The following is a 25,461-nucleotide window of genomic DNA, read 5'->3' as shown; positions in this document are numbered from 1 at the left end:
AATTCGCAAGAATTTTTCTTAAAAAATCGTGATTTCAATTTATTTAAACTTTAAAATAAGCGGTATCAAGAAAAATTCGCAAGAATTTTGTTTAAAATCGTGATTTTAGTTTACTAATCAGTCTTTAAACTTTAAAAATAAGCAGTATCAAGAAAAATTCACAAGAATTTTTCTTAAAAAATCGTGATTTCAATTTATTTAAACTTTAAAAATAAGCAGTATCAAGAAAAATTCGCAAGAATTTTTCTTAAAATCGTGATTTTAGTTTACTAATCGGTCTTTAAACTTTAAAAATAAGCAGTATCAAGAAAAATTCGTGAGAATTTTTCTTAAAAAATCGTGATTTCAATTTATTTAAACTTTAAAAATAAGCAGTATCAAGAAAAATTCGCAAGAATTTTTCTTAAAAAATCGTGATTTCAATTTATTTAAACTTTAAAATAAGCGGTATCAAGAAAAATTCGCAAGAATTTTTCTTAAAATCGTGATTTTAGTTTACTAATCGGTCTTTAAACTTTAAAATAAGCAGCATCAAGAAAAATTTGCGAGAATTTTTCTTAAAAAATCGTGATTTCAATTTATTTAAACTTTAAAAATAAGCAGTATCAAGAAAAATTCGCAAGAATTTTTCTTAAAAAATCGTGATTTCAATTTATTTAAACTTTAAAAATAAGCAGTATCAAGAAAAATTCGCAAGAATTTTTCTTAAAAAATCGTGATTTCAATTTATTTAAACTTTAAAATAAGCGGTATCAAGAAAAATTCGCAAGAATTTTTCTTGAAATCGTGATTTTTAGTTTACCGTATACGGAATTTATTTTTATTTTTTTTTTTTACCGTATACGGAATTTAATACGGAATTTATAAAAACGTATATCAAATATATATAAAACGTATCATTTCCATATACAGATTTCTTATAGTTTGAACTTAAAATAATCAGACCTAAAAATTCAACGATATTAAGGAAAATACTCGCGAATTTTCTTAACAATAAAACTTTAAAGATTAATAATCATGACTTTAATTTACCAATCAGATTTTGAACTTTAAAATTAAGCAGTATTAAGAAAAATTCTTGTGAATTTTCCTTACTAATCAGGGTTTGAAGTTTAAATTAAAAATTCTTTTGTAAATTTGACGATTTTCAAATATCAATGATTAGAGGAGCGTCTTTATATTAGTTTAATCAAAAATCAATTTATCATAGATGGAATTGAAATTATTATATTTATATTAAAATTTATGGTTAAAATTTAATAGAATAAAGAAATAAAAGATAAAACGAATGAAAAAACGAATATAAAAATTTATTATTAGTTTAATTAAAAATCAATAGATGGAATTGAAATTATTATATTTATATTAAAATTTATGGTTAAAATTTAATAGAATAAAAAAATAAAAGATAAAACGAATGAAAAAAAACGAATAAAATTTTAAAAAGAAAAAATTTTAAAAAGAAAAAGAATTTAAATTCATTTTATGTATTATAAATTTTATTTAACTTTTCAATTCTTTTTCTTTTGGCTTCATTCTTAAAGGCTTTGTATAACCGTTTCCTGTCAAGACGGGAAACCAGTTGGTTCGTTCTTACTAATTCCAGCCACCTTTCAAAATTTACCACTCCTATTTTTTTTGCGGTAAATAGGTAAGGATCTAAATCTGAAAAGGCATAAACAATATTATAATTATCTGATGCTATTTCCAGTAATCTTTTAGCTCTCACCGCCTTGTTTAAAATTGTAGATATAGTGGTAGCCTTTAACCGTGGTGCTATTTGATCTGGTAATTTTGATGATTTTTCGATCATCGTAATAACTTGAGATTTAATAGTTTCCCCTTTGTTTCGCTCATAATTTATACTGCAATAAATTTCGAGCCTTTCATAATATTCTAAAAATAAAATGAGATGCCGAAATTGCCGGCGTCTTAGAATTTCAGTGGATACTTGATCTTTTAATGATAGATCATATATGTTTAATATAATATTTGTTATTGCCGTACAGGCCAATTTTTTCTTATTTTCAAACTCTCGTGAGTCGGATAAATTGACCAATAAACTAGGATCATTTATTTCGGCAATAATATCCCGATTTATTATAGGATCATCCGGGCTTATGATTTGGTGATCCAAACTTCCTTCGCCAGTCTCTTCTTTTTCATTATTTAAAATATAGCTTATGGAAGCTCTTTTAGAAAAAACTTCAATGAACACGAATTTGTCAATGTTAGTTGAAAAAAATTCATCCACACTGGCGATTTTGGATAAATGGTCAATAAGAAAATAACGATATTCTTCTTTATTTAGAATATCGTTATTATTCAGGAGGATGTGTAAATGACGTCCCATATTAATTGTCGATTCCGGAATACTATGGTTCTCTTCCTCATTCACTTTCTCGTCTTCTTCCTCGCCTATTTTCTCACCTATTTCCTCGCCAAAGATTAACTGATCTTCCTTTCCTTTCTCTTCCTCGTCTTCTTCCTCGTCTTTTTCTTCGCCCAGGATTAACTGCTGATTTTCCTTTCCTTTCTCTTCCTCGTCTTCTTCCTCATCTTTTTCTTCGCCCAGGATTAACTGCTGATCTTCCTCTTCTTTCTCATCCTCGTCTTCTTCCTCGCCTTTTTCTTCGCCCAGGATTAACTGCTGATCTTCCTCTCCTTTCTCATCCTTATCTTCTTCCTCGCCTTTTTCCTCGCCTAGAAATAACTGATCTTCCTCTCCTTTCTCATCCTCTTCGTTTTCCTCTATATCCATTTTTTCGTCAGGAGCCATCTTTTCTCCGCCATCGTCATGGATTATCTCATCCTCTTCGTTTTCCTCTATATCCATTTTCTCACCATCCTCGTCAGGAACTACCTTTTCTCCACCATAGTCATGGATTAACTGATCTTGCATTTCCTCATCCTCCTTATCCTCCTCATCCTCAATAATATCAATTGTTTTATCACTTTCATAACCGTAGTGATAAACATCATCTTCTGTTACTTCACCATCATTATCATCAATATTATCTTTATTGTGATCTATATCAACGACTGGTACCTGAAATTTATGATTGTTTGGCAATTCTAATAATATGCTAGATTCGTCGATAATTGCTTTTTTATAACCACATTCTTTTAAAAATCTTTGTGTCTTTAGTATTGACGACAATAATTCTATTATATATACAATAAAATATTTAATTATTTACTATATATAATAAATAAATTAATAAATGCAATAAAAATACTTTTATACCTGCTTTATTATTATCACCTTTTTCTGCTACGAATGTAGAAATATCAGACGTCGCTGCTGCACTTGTTCCTGCAAGTGAAGAATCAGACATTTTTGATGGAATGAATGGAATGAAAGACATTTTTGATGGAATGAAAAAAGCAGTATATAAGAAAATAATAAGCGATAGCGATAATATAAAATAATTTTTTGGAATTAATATGATGAAATAAAAAAGGCAGTATATAAGAAAATAATAAGCGATAGTGATAATATAAAATAATTTTTTGAAATTAGTATGAAAGATGCTGGATGATGAGATAGGGGAAGATAAGCTATTTATATTCAATTTGAGATGACTCGAATCAACATTTAGAAAATAAAAACAAAGGAGATTTAGAAAATAAAACAAAGGAGGTAGATATTAGCATCATTGTTTAAAATTTTGTTCTTCCGTTATTATTAAAAATTTTATTACAACGTATTGTTAAAATTTTATTCTTCCGTTATTATTAAAAATTATATTACAACGTATTGTTTATTCCGTTATTATTAAAAATCATTTGAGTTTCTTTATTATTGTTCAAAATCTACCGTTTTGTTCACATTTTCTATTTATATATATTCATATTCAGACTCAGATTCTGATTCTGAGAAGATCAGTAATTTTTTTTACGAATCAATGTTGTTTAAATATTAAAAAAAAACTAATGTAATAAAATAGCTGATCTCCCGCTGTGGCAAAAAATTGGCTGATCCATATATTTATTGCTGACTAATTATTTTTTTTAAATTTATTTATTACAATTTTAGACTATAAATAGTATTAAGTATCCATATTTAATAAATCATATAAATAAATAATAATAAATCATATAATTTAATAAATTATATAAATAAATAATTGTAAAAAATATACTTTTAAACAGTCTAGCGCGACAAAGTTGTCGCGTATAAACCTAATCTAGTTATTAAATACTAAGTTTTTTCTGTAAGTTCTTTCTGTTTTTGTCATTTTTGTACAAAATTCTGTTTATAGTAGTAGTGTGAAGTTCTTCTATAATTATTAGTTACTATTTGCCATTATTATTATGTATTATGAAACTCCCTTTCTGTCGTATTGTGATGATTTTTGATTACAGAATTCCATCTGATTGTCAGTCAGACTGTCAGTCATCTTCTTGAACATCATTCATTTTGAATGTCACAATTACAGCTTAAATTTAAAGTTCAAAATCCGAATAATCAAATTCTTGCGAATTTTCTTAAATTAAACAGTAGATCAGACTTTAAACATTAAAAAATGAGCAGTATTAAGAAAAATTCTCGCGAATTTTTCTTAAATTAAGTAGTAGATCGGACTTTGAACATTAAAATTAAGCGGTATTAAGGAAAATTCTCGCGAATTTTTCTTAAATTAAGCAGTAGATCAGACTTTGAACATTAAAATTAAGCGATATTAAGGAAAATTCTCGCGAATTTTTCTTAAATTAAGCAGTAGATCGGACTTTGAACATTAAAATTAAGCGGTATTAAGGAAAATTCTCGCAAATTTTTCTTAAATTAAGTAGTAGATCAGACTTTGAACATTAAAATTAAGCGATATTAAGGAAAATTCTCGCGAATTTTTCTTAAATTAAGCAGTAGTAGATCGGACTTTGAACATTAAAATTAAGCGGTATTAAGGAAAATTCTCGCGAATTTTTCTTAAATTAAGCAGTAGATCAGACTTTGAACATTAAAATTAAGCGATATTAAGGAAAATTCTCGCGAATTTTTCTTAAATTAAGCAGTAGATCAGACTTTGAACATTAAAATTAAGCGGTATTAAGGAAAATTCTCACAAATTTTTCTTAAATTAAGCAGTAGATCGGACTTTGAACATTAAAATTAAGCGGTATTAAGGAAAATTCTCGCAAATTTTTCTTAAATTAAGCAGTAGATCGGACTTTGAACATTAAAATTAAGCGGTATTAAGGAAAATTCTCACGAATTTTTCTTAAATTAAGCAGTAGATCGGACTTTGAACATTAAAATTAAGCAGTATTTTACGCTTTAAAAATTAAATACTATTAAGAAAATTTCGCGCAAATTTTTATTGATGATTGTAATTTAAATTGGACGTTAGTAATAAGAAAATTTTACTGATCAGGGTTTGTACTTTAAAAAAAATTTATTAAGGAAATTGTCCCGAATTCTTATTAATGAATGCGATGGATGTGGTATATGACGAAAGATCGCATTCATGCCTTCCAGAGCGTGTTTTTTTCTTTAAAATATTTTTCGGTGACGTATTGTATCTGTTTAAATACTATGGAATTGAATTTTTTACCATTTTTATATTGCGTCCATGTAACAAGAAGGGTTTAGGTTGATTCAAAAAATCTTCCTGATTTAAAATACTATGCGATAGTCTATTCTATCGTTTCACTTGATTTGGCGTTCGTTCGATATCAAACCGCAATTTGGAATATTCTTTATAATATACCCGTTTTGGTATGAAATTCACTGAGTGATCGTAAGCAATATTAGCAGGATTTTCCATAACCTTCATTTTTCCTGTATGGTATTTTCGTAGTGTGACTTATAACTGACATCTAACCTACTGGAGTGTATTCTTTTAAGTTGGGCGTGAGGTCTACCGTATGTAGGGTTGACAACGCCGTATCTAGTATAAAGTTGTAAAGTTAATAAAAACAATAAAAACAAATACAATATCCAGTACAACTATAGAAAATACGTTATAACGTATGAATTTAATATAGTATACACTATACACAGTCTATAGAATAATACATTATATACATATGGATTAAATATACCATATCCTTCATTTATAATATTTTTTGCGAACAGTATACAAAATACTGATATACAGTAGAAATAGTATATGTTTCAAACGTATGATTTTAGATACCGTATCACACAGTATGTTTACCGTATACTTTATTGTATTTTTTGCTAAACACATTTTGCGAACAGTATACATTATACTGTTATACAGTATATAAAAATACGAACCGTATCAAAGATACATGTATACAGTGTAAAAACCGTATGCATATTTTTTATAGGGATGTCTTTGTATGGGATGAAGATCAAGATAATCCAAATAATTCTAATAATGAAAAAAATACTAATGAGAATCAAAAAAATGTAGATTTAAATTGGCCCATGCAAACCTCAGGAGTTCTAAAAAAAGTAAAAGATACTTTATATCAAGCAATGCTCTTTTATTGGGAAAATGAACGTGAAATATCATACCTACCATCAATTCTTGATCCTCAGATTAAAAAGCTTGATTTTGCACCACATGAAATGGAGCAAACTCTGAACTCTTTAAAAGACAAGTATAGGAAGATGAAACTTAGTATGTCATCACGTTCACAGTCCTCTCCATTCCCTACACCGGCTACAATTACTACCACCCCTTTTCTTGGTCCTACACCATCCTCTACACTTTATCAATCAACCCTTTTTGATATTTTTAATCATCCATCACCTGCTAATAACCGAAATGAACTTGATGAATATCTTGCTATTCCACAAATACCATTTAATATTGATCCTTTTTCCTGGTGGAAAATTAACAAAGAAAAATTTCCAATATTAAGTGAATTGGCACGTGCTTATCTTTCAGTGTCAGCAACCTCAACTCCAAGTGAAAGACTGTTTTCAGATTGTGGAAATTTAATGAGTTCTAAAAGAACATGTATCAGTCCAGAATTTTTTAAAAGAATAATGTCTTGGATACAATTCACAAACTATCTTCACCAAAAAACTAATATAATGTAATAAATACAATTAATATAATTATAAATACAAATTAACAATAAATTTACAATAAAATAATAAAATAATAAAACGAAAATGTGTGTGTACGAAAATTTTTTTATTGTGACTTGTATTACATTGCCAAATCTGGTTAAATCTAATCAAATTTGATTATCCGTTCAAAATCTGGCTGATTATTCGTACAATATATACGGATGGATTTTTTTTTTGAACGAATAAGAATCTAAGTACGGATTCTATGTTTTTGACTGAATGCAATCTGGATCATTTGGATTTGACCGGATCATATCTCTAGTCTTGTTTATAACCAAAAACTTGTTATTCAAGCTGTGACTAAAGCTCTGAACGGGTCAGTTTGGTCCGGATTATAGACGGTTCAGATTAGAGCCGAAATCCGTAAGAACCGAACTGAAAAACCGGCGGTTCGGTTCGGTTTAATCCGATTTTTATAAAAATGCGAAAAATCGAATAGCCAGCCATCTAGTGATCGTATAAAGTCAAACCATATATCATTGGATTCGTCTCGACGAGACGCGTCGAATGGTGGTAAGATCATGTCTCTAGCATCGATAGAACACACGTTAATCCACGCTAAATGATTTATCAATAATTGGAATTAGCAAGCTATCTATCGGTGCTAGAGACATGATCTTAGCACCATTCGACGCGTCTCAGTGAGACGAATCCAATGAATATAAATCGTCCGTGTACGACCACTAGATGGCGAATAATATCAAGTTTCGCATTTTTTTAAAATTTTCGAGCGTTAAAAATTAAAAATTCCGATACATGAATTTATTCGTCGTCCAATGGTCGTACAAATATGAATTAGGACTCATTGGATTCGTCTCGACGAGACGAGTCGAATGGTGGTGAGAACATGTCTCTAGCATTAATAGATCGTAAGTTAATTCACGCTAAATAATTTATAAAAAATTGGCATTATCAAGCTATCTATCGATGCTAGAGACGTGATCTTACCACCATTAGACTCGTCTCATCGAGACGAATCCAATGAGTCCTAATTCATATTTGTACGACCATTGGACGACGAATAAATTCATGTATCGGAATTTTTAATTTTTAACGCTCGAAAATTTTAAAAAAATGCGAAACTTGATATTATTCGCCATCTAGTGGTCGTATACGGACGAATTTATATTCATTGGATTCGTCTCACTGAGACGCGTCGAATGGTGCTAAGATCATGTCTCTAGCACCGATAGATAGCTTGCTAATTCCAATTATTGATAAATCATTTAGCGTGGATTAACGTGTGTTCTATCGATGCTAGAGACATGATCTTACCACCATTCGACGCGTCTCGTCGAGACGAATCCAATGATATATAGTTCGACTTTATACGATCACTAGATGGCCGGCTATTCGATTTTTCGCATTTTTATAAAAATCGAGTTAAACGAACCGAACCGCCGATTTCGGTTCTAATACCCAGGCAAGAACCAAACCGAATTTTGAGCCGGTTTCGGATCGGTTCCCCGGTTTAGCCCGAACCGTTCGGAGCTTTAGCTGTGACATTCATTGATCAGCTAGTTTAAGAGCATAAATTCTAGCACAAACATTAGCTATATCTTCTTGGAAGCTTTTAAGTAGGGATAAAATTTCCTGAATTTGGAAACAATTAGGGTCTACTTAAGGTTGCTTGCCAAAACCTTGGGGTTTAGGCAAGATGGCATTTCACCGAAAAGCGAAATTCTGCCGAAACTATATTAAAGTTATATTAAAAAACTGGCAAAACTTTGGAAAAAGGCGAAACTGCTGAAACTTATTATAAATGCTGAAACTGCTGAAACTCTGCTGAAACTATAATAAATCTATAGTAAAATTTTGACGAAACTAATCGTAGGATTTTGAAGAGGCTTAGACAAGCAACCTTAGGTCTACTAATGGAAATTTGGAGCCAGCAGAGGTGGAGGTAGAGGCAGTGTTATTGTATAGATTGGAAAAATTTGAAAGCCAAGCAGAGGTGGAGAGTAGAGTAGCAAGAGACAGAGCACGGTACCAAACAAAGCGATTCTTGCTTTTGCATTCATTAGATCTAGAGTATTAAGTAGAATTATTGCGATTTGAAGAATCATTAGAGCTAAAAGAAGTAGAATTGTAATTATGTCCAGCTTTGTTGGTCAAATTGTTACGTTGGTAAAAGTTGAAACGATTTTTAGATTAAGAACGGGAGCATTGCTAATTTCAATTAGATGAGAAATTTTTGGAGGTTGGCCAATATTGAAGCGTTCTTTGAGATGAGCAACAGGATTATGAGTATGTGAGCGACCTTTAAAGTTGTTTATTGGGCAAGCGGTGGGGCTGAAGGCACAGCCAAGTTTACCACATCTGTGGCAAAGTTTGTTGGTATTTTGGGGCAATTCCCAAGTAAGCCTTTGACTATGCAAGGCAACCAATTGTTTTATAGTAACATCCATCATTAGTTGCGATTTAAAGGTAACATACATCTATTTTTTGGGTTTGTAGGAATTGAGAGAGAACGGGACATTAAGGGGCATGCCAGAAATCACGTGATTATGCTCAATTAGAGACCTGACCCCCCCTACCCACCATGTGATTGAATTCTGATTGGCTAAAAAAAAACATACAATATAATATATATTATATTATATTAATATATATATTATAATACAATTAGTTTGCTATCTAATGATCCAATTTGCATAAACTTTTTTTTGTTTTGTAGCCCCATTTATGCTTTATAAAATAAAAAAAAATTCATTGAAATTGGACTGCTAGATGGTGAAATAATTGCAAAAAAGCTTATTAATAAATAAATTATCATCTATTATATATATTATAATACAATTATTTCACTATCCAATAATCCAATTTGCATAAACTTTTTTTTGCTTTGTAGACCTCTTTATGCTTTACAAAACAAAAAAAATTTATTGAAATTGAACTGCTATATAGTAAGTTAATTGCAAAAAAGCTTCTTAATAAATAAATTATTATATATTATATATACTGTATATTATAATACAATTATTTTACTCCAATAATTCAATTTGCATAAACTTTTTTTATTTTGTAGCTCTCTTTATACTTTATAAAACAAAAAAAAAATCATTAAAATTGGACTTTTAGATGGTAAGATAATTGCAAAAAAAGCTTCTTAATAAACAAATTATATATTATTTACTATAAAAGATATACTATTACCATAAAAGGTATATTGTGACACCTGATTGCAGGACCTGACCCCCACCTACCCACCAAATCACATAATTTCTGGCACGCCCCTAACAGCCATAGCTTTGATTTTACGAATCAAAGGAGCCAGATGCATGTCCTTAATATTTGGAAGAAGTTGTACAAGTACGGTGACAAATTCTTGACGGGATTTTTTTGATCAACTGTGAAATAGCATGGAGTGATTCATAAACAGGTGGAGTAACAATAAATTGCCCATTGCATGTCGAAGAAGTGGTGAATAGATGAGGCATCATCATAAACAATATGCGTCATTGCATTTCGGAAGATTGGGAACAAGTATGATTGTGAGAATTGAATGTTGCCATATTTCTTGAAAAGCGCAGTAATATCATCCTTTTTAATGAAGAATGGAATGTCAATAACTTGTATAGCCCAGAGATCTTCATTAGATTGGAGTTATTTAGGGTCATACAGATGAAATTGTAGATCGGCAAGATCAGCATGTTGGAATAATAATTACTCATTACGTTCCTTGGACGAGTTGAAATGTATGACGAGTCTTTTTTGATCACCAGTAAGGTTGCTTGTCTAAACCTCTTCAAAATCCTACGATTAGTTTCATCAAAATTTTACTATAGATTTATTATAGTTTCAGCAAAGTTTCGGCAGTTTCGGCATTTATAATAAGTTTCGGCAATTTCGCTTTTCTCCAAAGTTTCGCCAGTTTTTTAATATAACTTTAATATAGTTTTGGCAGAATTTCGCTTTTCGGCGAAACGCTATCTTGCCTAAACCCCTAGGTTTCGGCAAGCAACCTTAATCACCAGAATCAGAAATGTGGGCACATCCAGTGTAAAAATGATAAGTTTCCAGAAGGAGATTATTGATAGTGTCTATCATAGCTCTATTGGTGGAATATTTTTTAATGAATTCAGAAAAAGTGCAGTAGCTTGATATTTATACCTAAAAATGTAAATGGTAGACGTGTCTAAGGGGAGAATTAATATCATTGGTGTCTATAGACTATAGTATCCTTATTAGGAGACGTGTTTAGGGAAAAGTTTCTTTGTCCTTTGGAGCATACATAGACATGTCTGTGCCAAACATGTTAGAACCTGGTGCAGTGGGCGCAACAGAATCTTTGAAAGGAGTAGACGAAGTATTGTCAGTATTTTTTTGTTGAGAAGGAGTAATATTACTACCTCCAGTATCAGCCGCTGAGTCAGCGACAAAATCTTTTTTCATGAGGTATACAGGTGTGCTTGGAAGGATTGTTATTATTTTTATTTGTGTATTCATTATCAGAGTTAAAAATATTAGAACCAAAGTCTTTATTATTATTATTTCATTTATCTTTGTACTTGGCAGGACTTTCGTGAGGTTGCCAGCATTTTTGTTATCTTTTTTAGCCATAGTGGGTAAGAATGGTGCTGCAAATATGTAATTGCTGAATAATTGCAATTTACAGTATTGCGGAACATTGCAGATTTTTAAATCTAAAAATCCGCAGATTTGCAAATCCGCAATTATTCGCAATCCCGCAAATATTCCACAAATCCACAAATATCCAAAGTACCGCAATTCAATTGCAGAATATTTGCAGGATTGCGGAATATTTGCAGATTTGCTGAATGTTTGCAAAAAAAACTAATGTTTTTTTTAATGAAATATAATTTTTTAATTTAACTAATAAAAAATATATTTCCTCTTATTATTAATCATAAAAAAAAATCATTTTTCATTAACAAAATTTAAAAAAAAATGATTTTATTTTTTAGAAAAAGATAGATTGGTAATTGGAAAAAACTGCCAGAAACAGCGTTTTCTCTTATTATAACTGCAAAAAAAATGCCAGAACTAATAGTTTTGGCAATTTTAATAAAAAAAATGCCAGAAATAATAGTTCTGGCAATTTTAATAAAAAAATGCTGGAAATAATAGTTCTGGCAATTTTAATAAAAAAAAATGCTGGAAATAATAGTTCCGGCATTTTTATAAAATTAAAAAAAAAATGCTGAAATTAATAGTTCTGGCATTTTTATATAAAAATTTAAAAAAATGTCGAGATCCATAGTTCTGGCGTTTTTATATAAAAAAAATTAAAAGAAAATGCCAAAACCATAGCTCTGACATTTTTATATAGAAAAAAAATTAAAGAAAATGCCAGAACTATAGTTCTGGCATTTTTATATAAAAAAATCAAAAGAAAATACCGGAACTATAGTTCTGGCATTTTTATACAAAAAAAAAATCAAAAGAAAATGCCAGAACTATAGTTCCAACGTTTTTTATATAAAAAAAAATTAAAGAAAATGCTGGAACCATAGTTCCAGCATTTTTATATAAGAAAAAATCAAAAGAAAGCACCAGAATCATAGTTCTGGCATTTTTTATATAAAAAAAAATTGAAAGAAAATGCCAGAACCTATAGTTCTAGCGTTTTTATATAAAAAAATTAAAAGAAAACGCCAGAACCATAAGTTCTGGCATTTTTATATAAAAAAAATTAAAAGAAATGCCAGAACTCATAGTTCCAGCATTTTTATATAAAAAAATCAAAAGAAAATACTGGAACTCATAGTTCTAACATTTTTATAACTGACAGTTATGGGCAGCCAATTAGAATTGCAGAATTGCGGGCTACTAACTGCAATTCAACCCCAAAATCCACAATATTGCGGATTTTGAAAATCATTTGCAGACCCATCCTTAATAGTGGGTTGAGAAAATAGAGTTGTATTAGTACGAAGAGTTAAAATTTCTTTACTGAAATTTTTGTCAAAGAATCTACAAGAAAGAGTTCGGCAGATTAAAGGTTACACTTTCAGCGAATTGACCCATTTTTTAAGGCTCAAAAAATCATTTTTTATAAATATCTCAGCATCCAGTAGTCCAATTTCGATAAACTTTTTTTAAATTGTAGTTCTGAATGAGGGCTACAAAATAAAAAAAGTTCATTAAAATTGAATTATTAGATGCTGAGATATTTACAAAAAATGATTTTTTGAATTTTGGTGAAAAGTAGTGTTTTTGGCCAAAAGTCCTTTATAACCTCTATACAGTCAGACCTCTATATACCGATACAATATATACCGATATTTGCTTATACCGATGATTTTTAATTTCCCCGTTTTTTATCTAATAAAAAAACCTCGTTATACCGATTTTTTATATGATTTCACGATATAACGTTATTCGATACTATTTGTTTGTCCCTCATATAGTAACGTATATGTAGATCTGGTTTATATACCGATATATTAACTATTTAAGGTTAGATCGCGTAAATGAAGTTACGCAATTTTCCCTTTTCTCAATGTCGGAAAAAAGAAAAGCCATTCAAACTCTTTCACAGCCACGAAAAAGAGTGACTTTAACAAAAGCACAAAAGTATCAACTTTGCTTAGACTATCAGAAAAAACCACGACTTACCCAAGAACAACTTGCTATTCAATATGGCATTAAACAGAACACGGTTTCTGATATTTTGAAGAATAAAGATAAGTGGTTACTTCTAGATTTAGACTCTGAGGAAAGTAAAAAACAAAGAGAAAGGCCTGTGCAATTTCCAGAAGTGGAGGAAGCTATGACACTATGGGTTACAAACGCGCTTGAAGCAGATCTTGTTATTAATACTGATATTTTACGTGAAAAAGCAGAATTTTTTGCTAGGAGTTTTGAAGTTAATAATTTTAAAGCTTCTAATGGTTGGATTTCTAATTTTAAAAAACGTCATAACATGAAAGAATATGTTAAGTGGGGTGAAGCAGCAAGTGCTCCACTTGAAACTTTAAATGAAGAAAGACAAAAGTTGCGTGAAATAATTAAGGATTATGATTTAAATGATGTCTTTAATTGTGATGAGACAGGTAAATACTGAATTTTTCAGATTTTACATGCACTTATTTGTGTTGATATTTTTTTTTGTTATTTTAGGTTTATATTGGGATCTTGAACCTTCAAAAACTCTAGCAAGAGGTCCGCTCTCTGGAAAAAAGAAATCAAAAAAAAGAGTTACAATTCTTCTTACATGTAACGCAACTGGAACAGAGAAATTAACGCCATTTTTTATTCATACCTCTAAAAATCCACGAGCACTAAAAGGTAAAAAAAAAGATGATTTACCTGTTAATTATTATTGGAATAAAACAGCGTGGATGCAGGTCTCTATTTGGAACGATTATCTCAAAAAATTGGATACAAAAATGCGATTGCAAAATCGCAAAATTCTATTGCTGGTTGATAATGCTCCTGTGCATATTACAAATGAAAATACCCAATTAACAAATGTAACTCTACATTTTTTACCGCCAAATACTACTTCTCATTTGCAACCATGCGATGCAGGAATCATTAATTCCTTTAAGGTTAGCATTTTTTTTTTCTTTTATTATTTTTTAATGTTTTAACATACACTCACTTAATTTTAGGCGAAATATCGAAAACTCCTTGTAAAAAATAGGGTTGAAGCATATGAAATCTCACAGCAATTGAATAAAGGAGCCGATTCTTTAAATATTCATGATGCTATTGTTTTTTGTACAAATGCTTGGAATGCAGTAACACAAGAAACAATTTATAATTGTTGGAAGCATACAGGTATACTTCCATTAGTAAATCAAGAGGAAGTGGATGAAAGTGTTAATCAATTAGGAGAAGATAATCAAGTGGAACGGGAAGAAATACAATTTCTAATTGATCAACTCCCATTTGATGATCATATGGACGCGGATGAATTTATTCATATTGATGATCATCTAAAAAGTAACGAAGGGCTGACTGATGAAGAAATTATATCTTTAGTAAATTTAGATAAAAATGAACTAGAAGTTGAATCTGATGAAGAAATTCCATCGGTAATTTCAAAAGTTCAGGCCTTAAATGATTTGGATGATCTTGTTATGTTTTTTAAATATTCATCGTTAAATAATTCTATTAATCAAAGTGAATTAAATACATTACAAAAATTGAGACATGAAGTATTAAGATCACATATCACCGATTTAAAGCAGGCTACATTAGATAGCTATTTTACTTCTAATCCTAATAATGTAATTATATAATTGATATTTACTTCTAATCCCTAATGTAATACATAATTGATATAATTGATACAATTTTGTTAATAAATTTTTTGAATTTTATAAATATAGAATAAAGTTGCATGTTTATATATATTAAAATATTTATACCGATATTAATCACGTTACTTATAATAATATCGGTATACAAAATTTTTTTTATAAACCGATAATTCGATATACCGATGCTTTTTCCCCAAAACAGCAATATCGGTATATAGAGGTTTGACTGTATTAGTTTTCTGGGATCCTATAATGGTGGAATGAAGCTTGATTAATTTAGAAATAATTTTACAGAAATTATTATTATTTAATAAATGTAGCTAGATGATGATTCAACTATATATAGTAATAGTGGTAATGATAACGATATTATTGATATAAATGATACTTATACTGATAATGATTCAATTTATTTTTATAAAGACTCAAATTACTCTAATATGTATTGTATTATCTAATTAATATAATATAACATCTAATAAATTACTAGGGAAATGGAAACTATTGTAAGTCTGAAATAATAAGTCATTTCGCCAACCAAAAGCTGCCTAAAATCTGCAACTAAAGAAATAAACAAAATATTAGCAGACGTTACATTTTGTTAAAAATAAAAAAAAAGACAAAGAAAAAATATTTAAACACATACCGTAATGCATCTAAGGAGAACCAGATTTCCAACCTTACTGAAATTCATGTTCATAGATATTTGAAGAAACTGTCTAAATAAAGGTAATAAAATAAAATATTACTAGTAAAAGTTTTGTTATTTTGTTAAAACAAATAGCAAAGTAAAAACAATATCTTACCTAAATCTAACGCGTCCAGATGACTCTAAGATGAAATATTAGCAAACATTTCGCTAAAAGAATTGATTTAAGTAAAAAGAATACTTCACTTACCAAAATATATGTCTAAGAGACTCAAAGAATCACCTACAAAAGAAAAAAAGAAAAGAACCATTAGTAACATTTCATTAAAAGAAAAATAAAAAAAAGTCTGAAAAGGCCAAGTTTACACTAAAATTTATTCATAAAAAACCATTTTTCCTTAGCGCTGCTGATAATTTTCAGTATTTTGTTTTAAACATCAACCATCTAAAAAAAGAGAAAAATTGAATATTAACAATGCTTTGTTAGAATAAATAAATTCGAAAAAATACATTTCCAGATGTTACTCAGTTTCTATGTATCTAAAGAGCTAAGAAATAATGCCTAAAAAAGAAAAAAATGATAAAAACTGGTTATTAAAATAAAAAAATTAAAGAAAAAGAGTAAGACGAAAAAAATAAAAAAGTACAAAAGAAAGGAAAAGAGAGAAAAGGGAAAAATGAAAAAAAGAATTAAGAACAAAGAAAAAAAGCAAAGTTTTTTTTTCATGTGACTTATTTGTTTGATTATTAATCTTATCAGATGTGATATGCAGAGTAATGTGACGTAACAAAATTTTTCAAATACGGGGTCTTTTTTTTTATATAATGAACATGATACATTTTGCTTTATTAAATAATCAAGAACATTGCATATAATGTTACTAAAAATAAAAAGTATAAAGGAAAATAAGCAAGGGCATTATGTTTCAAAAAGGAAATTGTGGTGATGATATAAGTAGAAGGAAGGAAAAATTACATGGGTTAAACCAGTACTACAAATTTATCTAATTCTGTACAATAAATAGTTCTTTGCTACGCTCTGAATAATTATAGCTAGAGATCTTGGGCGAAACCAAAATATTTAGTCATTTGACTAAACTGAAATAGTTTAGACATTTAAAATTAAAAGACGAAATGCCAAAATTCAATATTTTATAGTATTTCCATAGATTTTTTATAGATTTTCATGGATTTTTAATTATAATAATTACTTATAAAAAAAAAAAATAATAAATTTATATTAAAATATAATATTTTTTAAAGGAATTTATAAAACTATTATATGTATAATATAATTTCATATATTTTTATAATAAAACTATAATTTTATATAATTAAAATTTAAACTTAACTATGACGAAACCGAAATTTTTGGTAAAAAGAGTTTAGCCAAGTATCACTAATTATAGCTAATAAATTTGCTAAAAATTAATACATTTAATATACAGTTATTTAAAGCAACTAATAATGTGAATCAAATATAAACTATATTTTAAATTTCTATTTTATTGATTTAAATAAAGGAAAATTTATAATAAGAAATATTATTTATAACTTTGCAGGTAATAGATCCACTGATGTATTATTAATGATTAAAATCAATGAATTTTTTTTTAAAAAAACATAAATTTGTATGTGTTAAAGGTAGAATCCGAATCTGGTCAATCTGGTCATCCTAGGATTAATCTGTCAAATAGGCAGATTCAGATGAATCCGTCAAATAGATCAGATGGATGATCAGATATCTGATCAATTATCAATTCTATATGGGATTGACAAAAAATTTCTTTTTTAGGAAATTTTATGTTATATGACCAGAAACTAAATTTAGAAAAACTGGTTTTTGTGAAATGGTATTACTATAAATGGAGATGATCGATATATTCGGTAGTCACGTAACAACAATTAAATATCTAATCATAAATTCTAGCTGAAATTAGATGATCAGCAAAAAATTTCCTTTTTTAGAATCTTGTGAAATCTAAAATTTCATTTTTTCTGAAAAACAAAATAGCTTTTTTTTGGATTTGTGTAATGTTACTCATACCCTAAAAAAGATAATTCCATGTAGATTACTTAATTCCGGCCAGAATTATAATCAATTTGATCAATTTGTGGATAATCTGATAATCTGATTTTTTTAATCTGGATTGATTCATCACGTGATTATCCAGATGATAGATTGATTAGATTCATTTGGAGCGCACTTCTAGTACGTATATTAAGTTCTAATTGAATTAAATTATAAAATAATGTTAACTCATTCAAAAAAAATAAATTTGAATTTTGATTAAAATTAACTCCTTGCAGATAAATAATTGTAATGTTTTCTAAATTTATGCTTTTTAATAAATCAAATAACAAAATTGAATCAATATTTTGAAAGATAATTGAATTTAACTTTTTTTGATTTTTTATTAATCTAATTGTATTTAAGTGTATGAGAAGTATATATGACTGTGACTTACACATAAAAAGGAAATTTCAATATTTTAATGAATTTAGATATTTTATAGGCTGAATTTATAATTTTTTCAAAACATTCAAATTGTAATTGATCATAATAAACTTTAAAATTCTTAATTGATTTTATCAAATTATTTGCATTTCAAAGTTTAAAGATGTTGATTAACTGTTTATTTAAATGAATTTTTATTAAATTAGCTGAATTGATTACTAAATGTTCTAATATAGCATCAAATATTTTATTCCTAATTAATGTTTCATTTTGAACTTTTGACCATAACAAGATAGCTAAATAAATTTTATCTGTTCTAATAATTTTTAAAAAGCTTATGTAGTCAAACAATGTATTCAATATTTGGAGATTTCCATACATCAATTGTCAAATAATTAACATAAGTGTAAACTTTGATTTTTTTCTTATTTTTTAAATGGATCATTTTATAATTTATTTATTAATTTGATACACCAATGTCGATTTATAAGAATAAAGGCATGTAATGTTCCAAAATCATTATTTAAGTAATTGTCTGAAGTATGAGGACATTCTACTTTTATATATTTCAAATGCAAGTCATTTTGTACTATAGCCTAATTGACGAATGAAATTTTGTTATATATGTTGTGCCTCAGATTGATTCTTACCTCAGATTAAAACTCATGCTGCGTGAGATTAACACCAGATCACGTGCATTACATATATGGTAATTTTACTATATAGATCATCACATGTATATACATAATTCATCACATCCTATTGGTAGTTTTAATCTGAAGCAAGAATCAATCTGAGGCACAACATATATATACAAATTTAGTCACGTATTAAGTGTTTATTATGTTAAAATATATTAATATTGATTTTGCATAGCTAAAAAATAATATACAAACACGTAACTCTGTGATATCAATAAAACTTAAATAAATAAGTAAAACTTTAAGCAGTAAGAGTTAAACTTTTACTTATTTTGATAGAAGAAGTACTATATTGTAACTTAGAAGTTAGAACGAAAGTCTTTAGTGAGTTATCTTAGATGAATAATTTTTAATCGGACGCTCCAACGGTTCCCATTTCCTAGTTTATTATTTTATGTATGCAAATTGAAGGCAAAGTTACGACAGCCATAAATTTGCTTTTAAAATCCTTGTTATTATGTGCAACGTTAAGAAATAACAGATTTTTGATTAATATTACAGATACATCTTACCTAATCATGATTGTGAAAACGCGCGCAAATGTTCATGATTGGTAATATAACAGACTCCAAATGCTATTTTATCAGAAAATCAAAAATAACCAATATTTGATTTATTTTATATGGTGCATATTACCTTAGGGTGAGACGTTGCCTAATTAATCAAAACTATGTCAGCAACATTGATTATATTACTATAATCAGATTTTATACTATGCAAAACTATAAAATTTATTAAATAAAATTTTTTATAATAATTTATTATGAAATAAAACTCAAGATTTTTGCAAATATTATGTACATTTTTCAACTTTCTTTTAGTTGAAAACTGTTCTTAAGAACCATCTCAAAGTAATTACTTTTTTTTTTACAAAGATTTTAAAAATGATTTGATATATTTGCTTAAAAGAAAATTTGAACTAATAAAGCACCAAATCTCTAAAGTTTTATATGATAATGAGAAATATTTGAACGTAACTTTGTTCTTAAACCATCTATAGACTTGTCATAAAAATTTGAAGGTAAACCCATGTTTTCATCATGCGGTGAAACATTTTAAAATGTGTCAATTGTAATATGATGCTATTCAGAAAAATATTGAAGATAATGATCGTAAAAAAAAGCAAACATATTATTTGATAATTTATTTGATCAAAAATAATTTAATTTTACGTTAAAAGTGATCATTTAAAATTTGCTTAACGGATAAATTTAAAAAAATTGATCCATGTAACATGAAAAATCTGATTATAGTAAAATAATCAATGTTGCTGACATAGCTTTGATTAATTAGGCGACGTCTCACTCTAATATTAGGCCAGTTCATAATTGATTGAATGGGATATTTGGTCAACTGCACTAAAAATTCAGACTAATAAATTTAACTGTAGAATGATCAACTGACCGTTCAATGTGAACCACTAAAAACGTAGGTCATTTTGGTCGAGTAGACAAAAATACTGATAAAAATAAACAAAGCCATAACTATTGGTTACCTTATGTTTATCAATCAAAATTGAACTTTGATCATGAGATTAGTGTAACATGACCAAAAAAGCCGATTGAACAATTATGAACTGGCTTATTATTACCTGGTCTGATTGTGAAAAAGCATGCGACAAAAAATGGGTTGTAACAAAACGCTTTTAATGTACTTCTCTAGCAGAAAACAAAAAAAAACTTGTCATTTTGGGCAATTTTAAAAAATACTGATCCGATTTTTGATTAATATTATATGATGTGATCAGAAGTATAAAATCGATTTTGTATAAAATGTTTTCTTGCCGAAAAATCACATGAACGTGATTCTGGCCAAAAATTATGCCTATTGCTTTGTAGGGGCGTTTTCCACTAATTGTTGAAAAATACAGTTTAACCGTTCTGAAGTTAATGTTTATTGTCAATATTACACAAGATTTAAAAATGGAATTTTCTTTATTATGTAGAACGGATGGTGCTATAGTACCCTTTTTACATTTCATAGAATCGAGATCAGAGCCAAGGTCTTATGAAATGCCGTCAGATTTTTTTGTAAATCTATGGGTTAGATCGTGGGAATAGATCAATTGAATAATTAATCTGTCGACTTTTTTTTTCAGTACGTGTCTATTTACGCGGTATATGGACACTGCATATTTAGTTTATTAATACATTGTTAAAACATAATTATATGAAATCACATTAAACACATTATATAATGGCTCTTCAATAACGTAATTATTATTTAAATTACTGATTATTATTTCTTTTCTCCTCCTCTCTACCCAGGCCTTAATTTAAAGAAAGACTTCATCATCAGGTCTTTTTGTTTTATTGGAACAAAATTTCTGCTGGATTTGATCATCTATTTTTAAGACCGTCGCTTGTTTGATCTGTAGAATACTTCATTTAAGTATGTCAAGGTCATACAGTCAAGCAGCTCGAAAAGCTTTGAGTGAGAAAGAGCAGGAGAAAGAGCGTGAGGAAGAGCGTGAGGAAGAGCGTGAGGAAGAGCGTAAGAAGGAGTTGTATAGTAAAGGGTGCGTTGCCCAGTGTATCAACTTTGTTGTCGGTAAAGCAAGTAAAGAAGTCAATGTCTTGGATGTAGAGGAGAAATTTTCCCGCAATTTAGCAACAATACTTGCAAGGGATAATGAGGTAGTTGCAGTGTGGTTGAGAATTTTACAAGATCGCTGTGAAATTTATCTTTCTAAGAACTCTTGTTGGATAATGAGTATATTGAAAATATTACGAACTATCTGAAAAATATATCGGGTGAAATCAGGCGATACCGAATATAATTTTTTCACAGCTGTGGCGAATTACTGATATACTAAACTTAAGTATAGATTGAATAAGCTTAAGGGTGATATTAGATTTTATGGCAATAATGAATACGTTAAATATTTCAAAAATTTTTTATCAGATAAGGAAAATAATACAAAACCGATGATGATATCCAAAATTTGTAGCAAGTTTTATATGGTAGTTAAAAATGATCCTAACGTCCCCACAAAATTTTTAGAACATCTTAAGAAAGTGGGGTCTTATATGGTGTCTGTTAGAGGTATCTTAGAATGTGCACGTAATTCACAATACAAATCATTATTCTCTAACGTTCAAATAATTAAAGTGGATCCTGTTATCATAAATAAACAGCCCATATATTCGTGGAAAAATATTATCAAAAGATTTATTGATGAAGACAAATATAACCGTTTCATGGATAGGTGTTCGAAAAATCCTGAAGTAATGGAAAGAATCAATAAAGTATATACCGTACATACCGACAATGCTACACGAGAACAACAACTACTTGACGGTATTGACGTTATTCAATGTAATACATATTTACATGCGGAATTGGGAATATTGGCCTTAATTATCAACAAGAAAATTAATAGTAGGGTGTTTATAGCAGTTTCAAAGAGTTGTTGTTATTTGTGCGGACTTTACCTTGATTTTGTAATAAAACAAGGATATAATATCGCAATCTACGGAAAACATATGAAATTATATAGTAGGTGGATATTTCCGCATGTAGATAATAACGACTTCAATACCAGATCCCTAAAATTTTTGCTTGAAAACCTTAATCGAATCATAGAAAAGAATTTAAATAACCACATTAAAAGTTTGCCAGCGGGTCCTGACAGTCCCGGAAATAGTCCGGATCCATATAATAGTGATGATGATGTATATGAATATGCTAAGTTTAATGGGCTTAATAATTATACCCTTATTAACTAGAGAAAAAGAAAAAATGTAATTGCGGGAATGAGGGTATATTCTATCAATAAAGCATAAAAAATTCAAAGCGAAATTTTATTTTTCTTGTAAATGAATGTAAAAAGTTAGCACCAACCAATAGAGTAAAATTTGAGTAGCTGACGTTTAAAGAGGAAACATCTCGAGCTCTAACCCATAAGATGAGAGTTTCCATACTATCTAATGCTACTTTTGCCTATCTACTACTACGCTTTCGTTTCTATTCCACATAGGATATAAAAAACAAGAGATGAAGTGATTTCGGATATATCTGCGGACAAAATATCTCAACCATTTCGGCCGATTAGTTTTTGTTCACAAACACTCAATTGATCTATCTCATTTGAGGATTTTGATCGTTGATCAAATTTTCCGTCTTATTTCTGTTCAGACACATAAAAGAGTTCATTAATCAAGGTTTATATGAATTGCAAATTGGTCAAAGGAACGATCTTTATCCCGTTGCACGCAAGAATGTTTGAGAATAAATCACATGCAATTATATTAATATGTCGTATCTCAAACCACTGTACTTGTTCGTGATACATGATGTTCGTCTAATTAACATTTATTTATTAAGTTCCAATCGATGATTGAGATGTACAGTACGTTGTCGCATTATCACATCATAGGTGCAACCGGGAAGAATCTTCACGATCAAAAATCACGAGTTCAGGTCAAAAATTCGGAACCAAGAATAAACGTTTCGAGGCCATTCACTGAACACTTTTTATGATAATCTCAAGCCAAGATTATGGAAAACCACGACATTTCATCACGATCAGTGTCATGTAAAAAATTTTTTATTAATTGCATTTTGCAAGATAGTGAAGATTCATCTGTGCAAAGCTTCATCTTTTTTTTCGGACAGTAGGATGATTGTGACATTTTATCACGGGTTTTCAATAACCTAAAATTTCGCAGAGCTCGCCTCAAGCTCACTAATACATAGTCTCAGTTACCAGACTGGCCAAAACTGTCTCCATATGTAAATTACTATGAGTTAATAGTAAAATGCAACGGTACCCAATGTTTAAAGTGAAAGATCTGCCGATAATCAATATAATCTAAAAAAAAATGAGAAACTACATGAAAATATTTTTTTTTTTGAAATATTCTTTAAAATTCTGGATCGGCTGTTTGAAATACCTCAAAAACATATAAAATTTTATTACACACTCGAAAATAATACATAATAAAAGAAGAAAAGGCTATTTTAAAACGTTTTATATAAAAATATTTAGTATATACTTAATGAAATCTCGAAAAAAAAGGATGTAATTTTTTCTACCATAAAGGAGCAAAAAACATAAAATTAAGAACAAAGCAATCAGTGGTATAATTTTAATAAAAAAACTTCGCCTATATAGAGCTAGCATATATAACCTTGACTTGGCCGCTTCTCTATGCGTACGCGTCGAAAAAGTAAAAAATTTGCGCAATTTTATAGTAGATTTCGATTTGTATAACCAATTTATGGTGGCGACAGTTCTGGTTATTATTAGAGTTGTCCCCCATTTAATCCCTAGGTATTACGACCTTCGACTTACGACCCTCTAAAGATTTAAATAGCGGACTTTCGAAATTTATTTTTGTAGTCGGTGAATCTCTTTTTTGTAAGTTTCGGTTTCGATTCTTGGGCGTTGGAGAGTTTCGAAGCTAAAAAGCTTCAAACCTTTTTTAAAAAAAATTATTTTTCTTCTATTTTGTAGGTTTTGGCTTTTTGTTCTTGGGCGTTGGATATATGGGTGGGTTTCAAAGTAAAAGAATCGAAACTCTAAAAAAAATTTTTTTTTTTAATTTTATTTTGGATTTTTTTTTCTTCTATTTTGTAGGTTTCGGCTTTCAGTTCTTGGGCTTTGGATAGGTTAGTTTTGAAGCTTCGAAATTTTAAAAAAATTTTTTATCTATTTTTTTATTTTATAGTTATCGGTTGTGATATCCTTGGGCTTTGGATAGGTGAGTTTCGAAATTTCACTTTCTTTTCGAACTAAGAAAATTTTAATTTATTTCTTTTTTTATTTTGTAGGTATCGGCTGCGATATCTCCTTGGGCTTTGGATCGGTAAAGTTTCATTTTCTTTTCGAAACTTTTTTAATAAAAAACTAATCGTTTCTTTCTTTTTTTTTTTGTAGGTTTCCACTTCAAACTTATATTGAACAGATCGGGTAAGTTTCATATTTCGAAATAAATTTTTTTTTTATCAAAGAAACTTTAACTAATCGTTTCTTCTTTTTTTGTAGGCTTCCACTTCGGATTTTGGTTAAGTTTCAAAATATTTTGAAATTTCAATTTTTTTTTATTAAAGAATCGGTTTACTAACCATTTCTTTATTTTTTTTTGTAGGTTTCCTCTCAGATTTTTATTGAATAAGTGGTAAGTTTCGAAGCTTTTTCCTTAAAAACTTTCAAATTATATTAACTGAAGAAATGGTTTCTAACCAACCGTTTCTACTTTTTTTGAAGGTTTTCTTTCGGACTTTATTTAATGAGCAGGGTAAGTTTCGAAAAACTTTTGAAACTTTTTTTTTTGAAGAAACTATTAACTAACTGTTTCTTCTTCTTTTTGTAGTTAATTTTAAAATTATTTGGATGAGTGGATGATGGGTGATGGTGAATT

The 25,461-nt window shown here is 28.8% G+C and overlaps 3 protein-coding genes across 4 annotated transcripts; 2 read left to right on the top strand and 1 right to left on the bottom strand.

Moving 5' to 3' along the window:
* Positions 1 to 1,483: 1,483 nt before the first annotated feature.
* Positions 1,484 to 3,368, bottom strand: OCT59_010348 (uncharacterized protein; the record flags this gene model as incomplete). The annotated part of the gene is made up of 2 exons (XM_025324975.1): positions 1,484 to 3,165; positions 3,248 to 3,368. 2 exons carry the CDS (start codon positions 3,366 to 3,368, stop codon positions 1,484 to 1,486), a joined length of 1,803 nt encoding a protein of 600 aa, XP_025183344.1.
* An 18,121-nt stretch (positions 3,369 to 21,489) lies between these two features.
* On the top strand, positions 21,490 to 22,824 carry OCT59_010347 (uncharacterized protein; the record flags this gene model as incomplete). 2 transcript variants are annotated; one of them, XM_066132951.1, is made up of 2 exons in its annotated part: positions 21,490 to 21,808; positions 22,001 to 22,824. In XM_066132951.1, the coding sequence occupies 2 exons, from the start codon at positions 21,490 to 21,492 to the stop codon at positions 22,822 to 22,824; spliced, it is 1,143 nt and encodes a 380-aa protein (XP_066000545.1). The 2 variants fall into 2 exon arrangements, with proteins under 2 accessions (XP_066000545.1, XP_066000546.1); XM_066132952.1 differs by lacking the exon at positions 21,490 to 21,808 and having other exon boundaries at positions 22,057 to 22,824.
* Positions 22,825 to 24,248: 1,424 nt separating this feature from the next.
* OCT59_010346 (uncharacterized protein) lies at positions 24,249 to 25,437 on the top strand (the record flags this gene model as incomplete). The annotated part of the gene is made up of 11 exons (XM_066132950.1): positions 24,249 to 24,252; positions 24,332 to 24,351; positions 24,441 to 24,458; positions 24,555 to 24,590; positions 24,678 to 24,709; positions 24,872 to 24,906; positions 24,978 to 25,010; positions 25,086 to 25,104; positions 25,189 to 25,218; positions 25,308 to 25,338; positions 25,414 to 25,437. 11 exons carry the CDS (start codon positions 24,249 to 24,251, stop codon positions 25,435 to 25,437), a joined length of 282 nt encoding a protein of 93 aa, XP_066000544.1.
* Between the last annotated feature and the right edge of the window lie 24 nt (positions 25,438 to 25,461).

Source organism: Rhizophagus irregularis, chromosome 18, assembly GCF_026210795.1.
Source record: "Rhizophagus irregularis chromosome 18, complete sequence".
In the NCBI taxonomy this organism is placed as follows: domain Eukaryota; kingdom Fungi; phylum Glomeromycota; class Glomeromycetes; order Glomerales; family Glomeraceae; genus Rhizophagus; species Rhizophagus irregularis.
The sequence above is the reverse complement of the archived record's forward strand: the minus strand, read 5'-3'. Positions and strand labels throughout refer to the sequence as shown.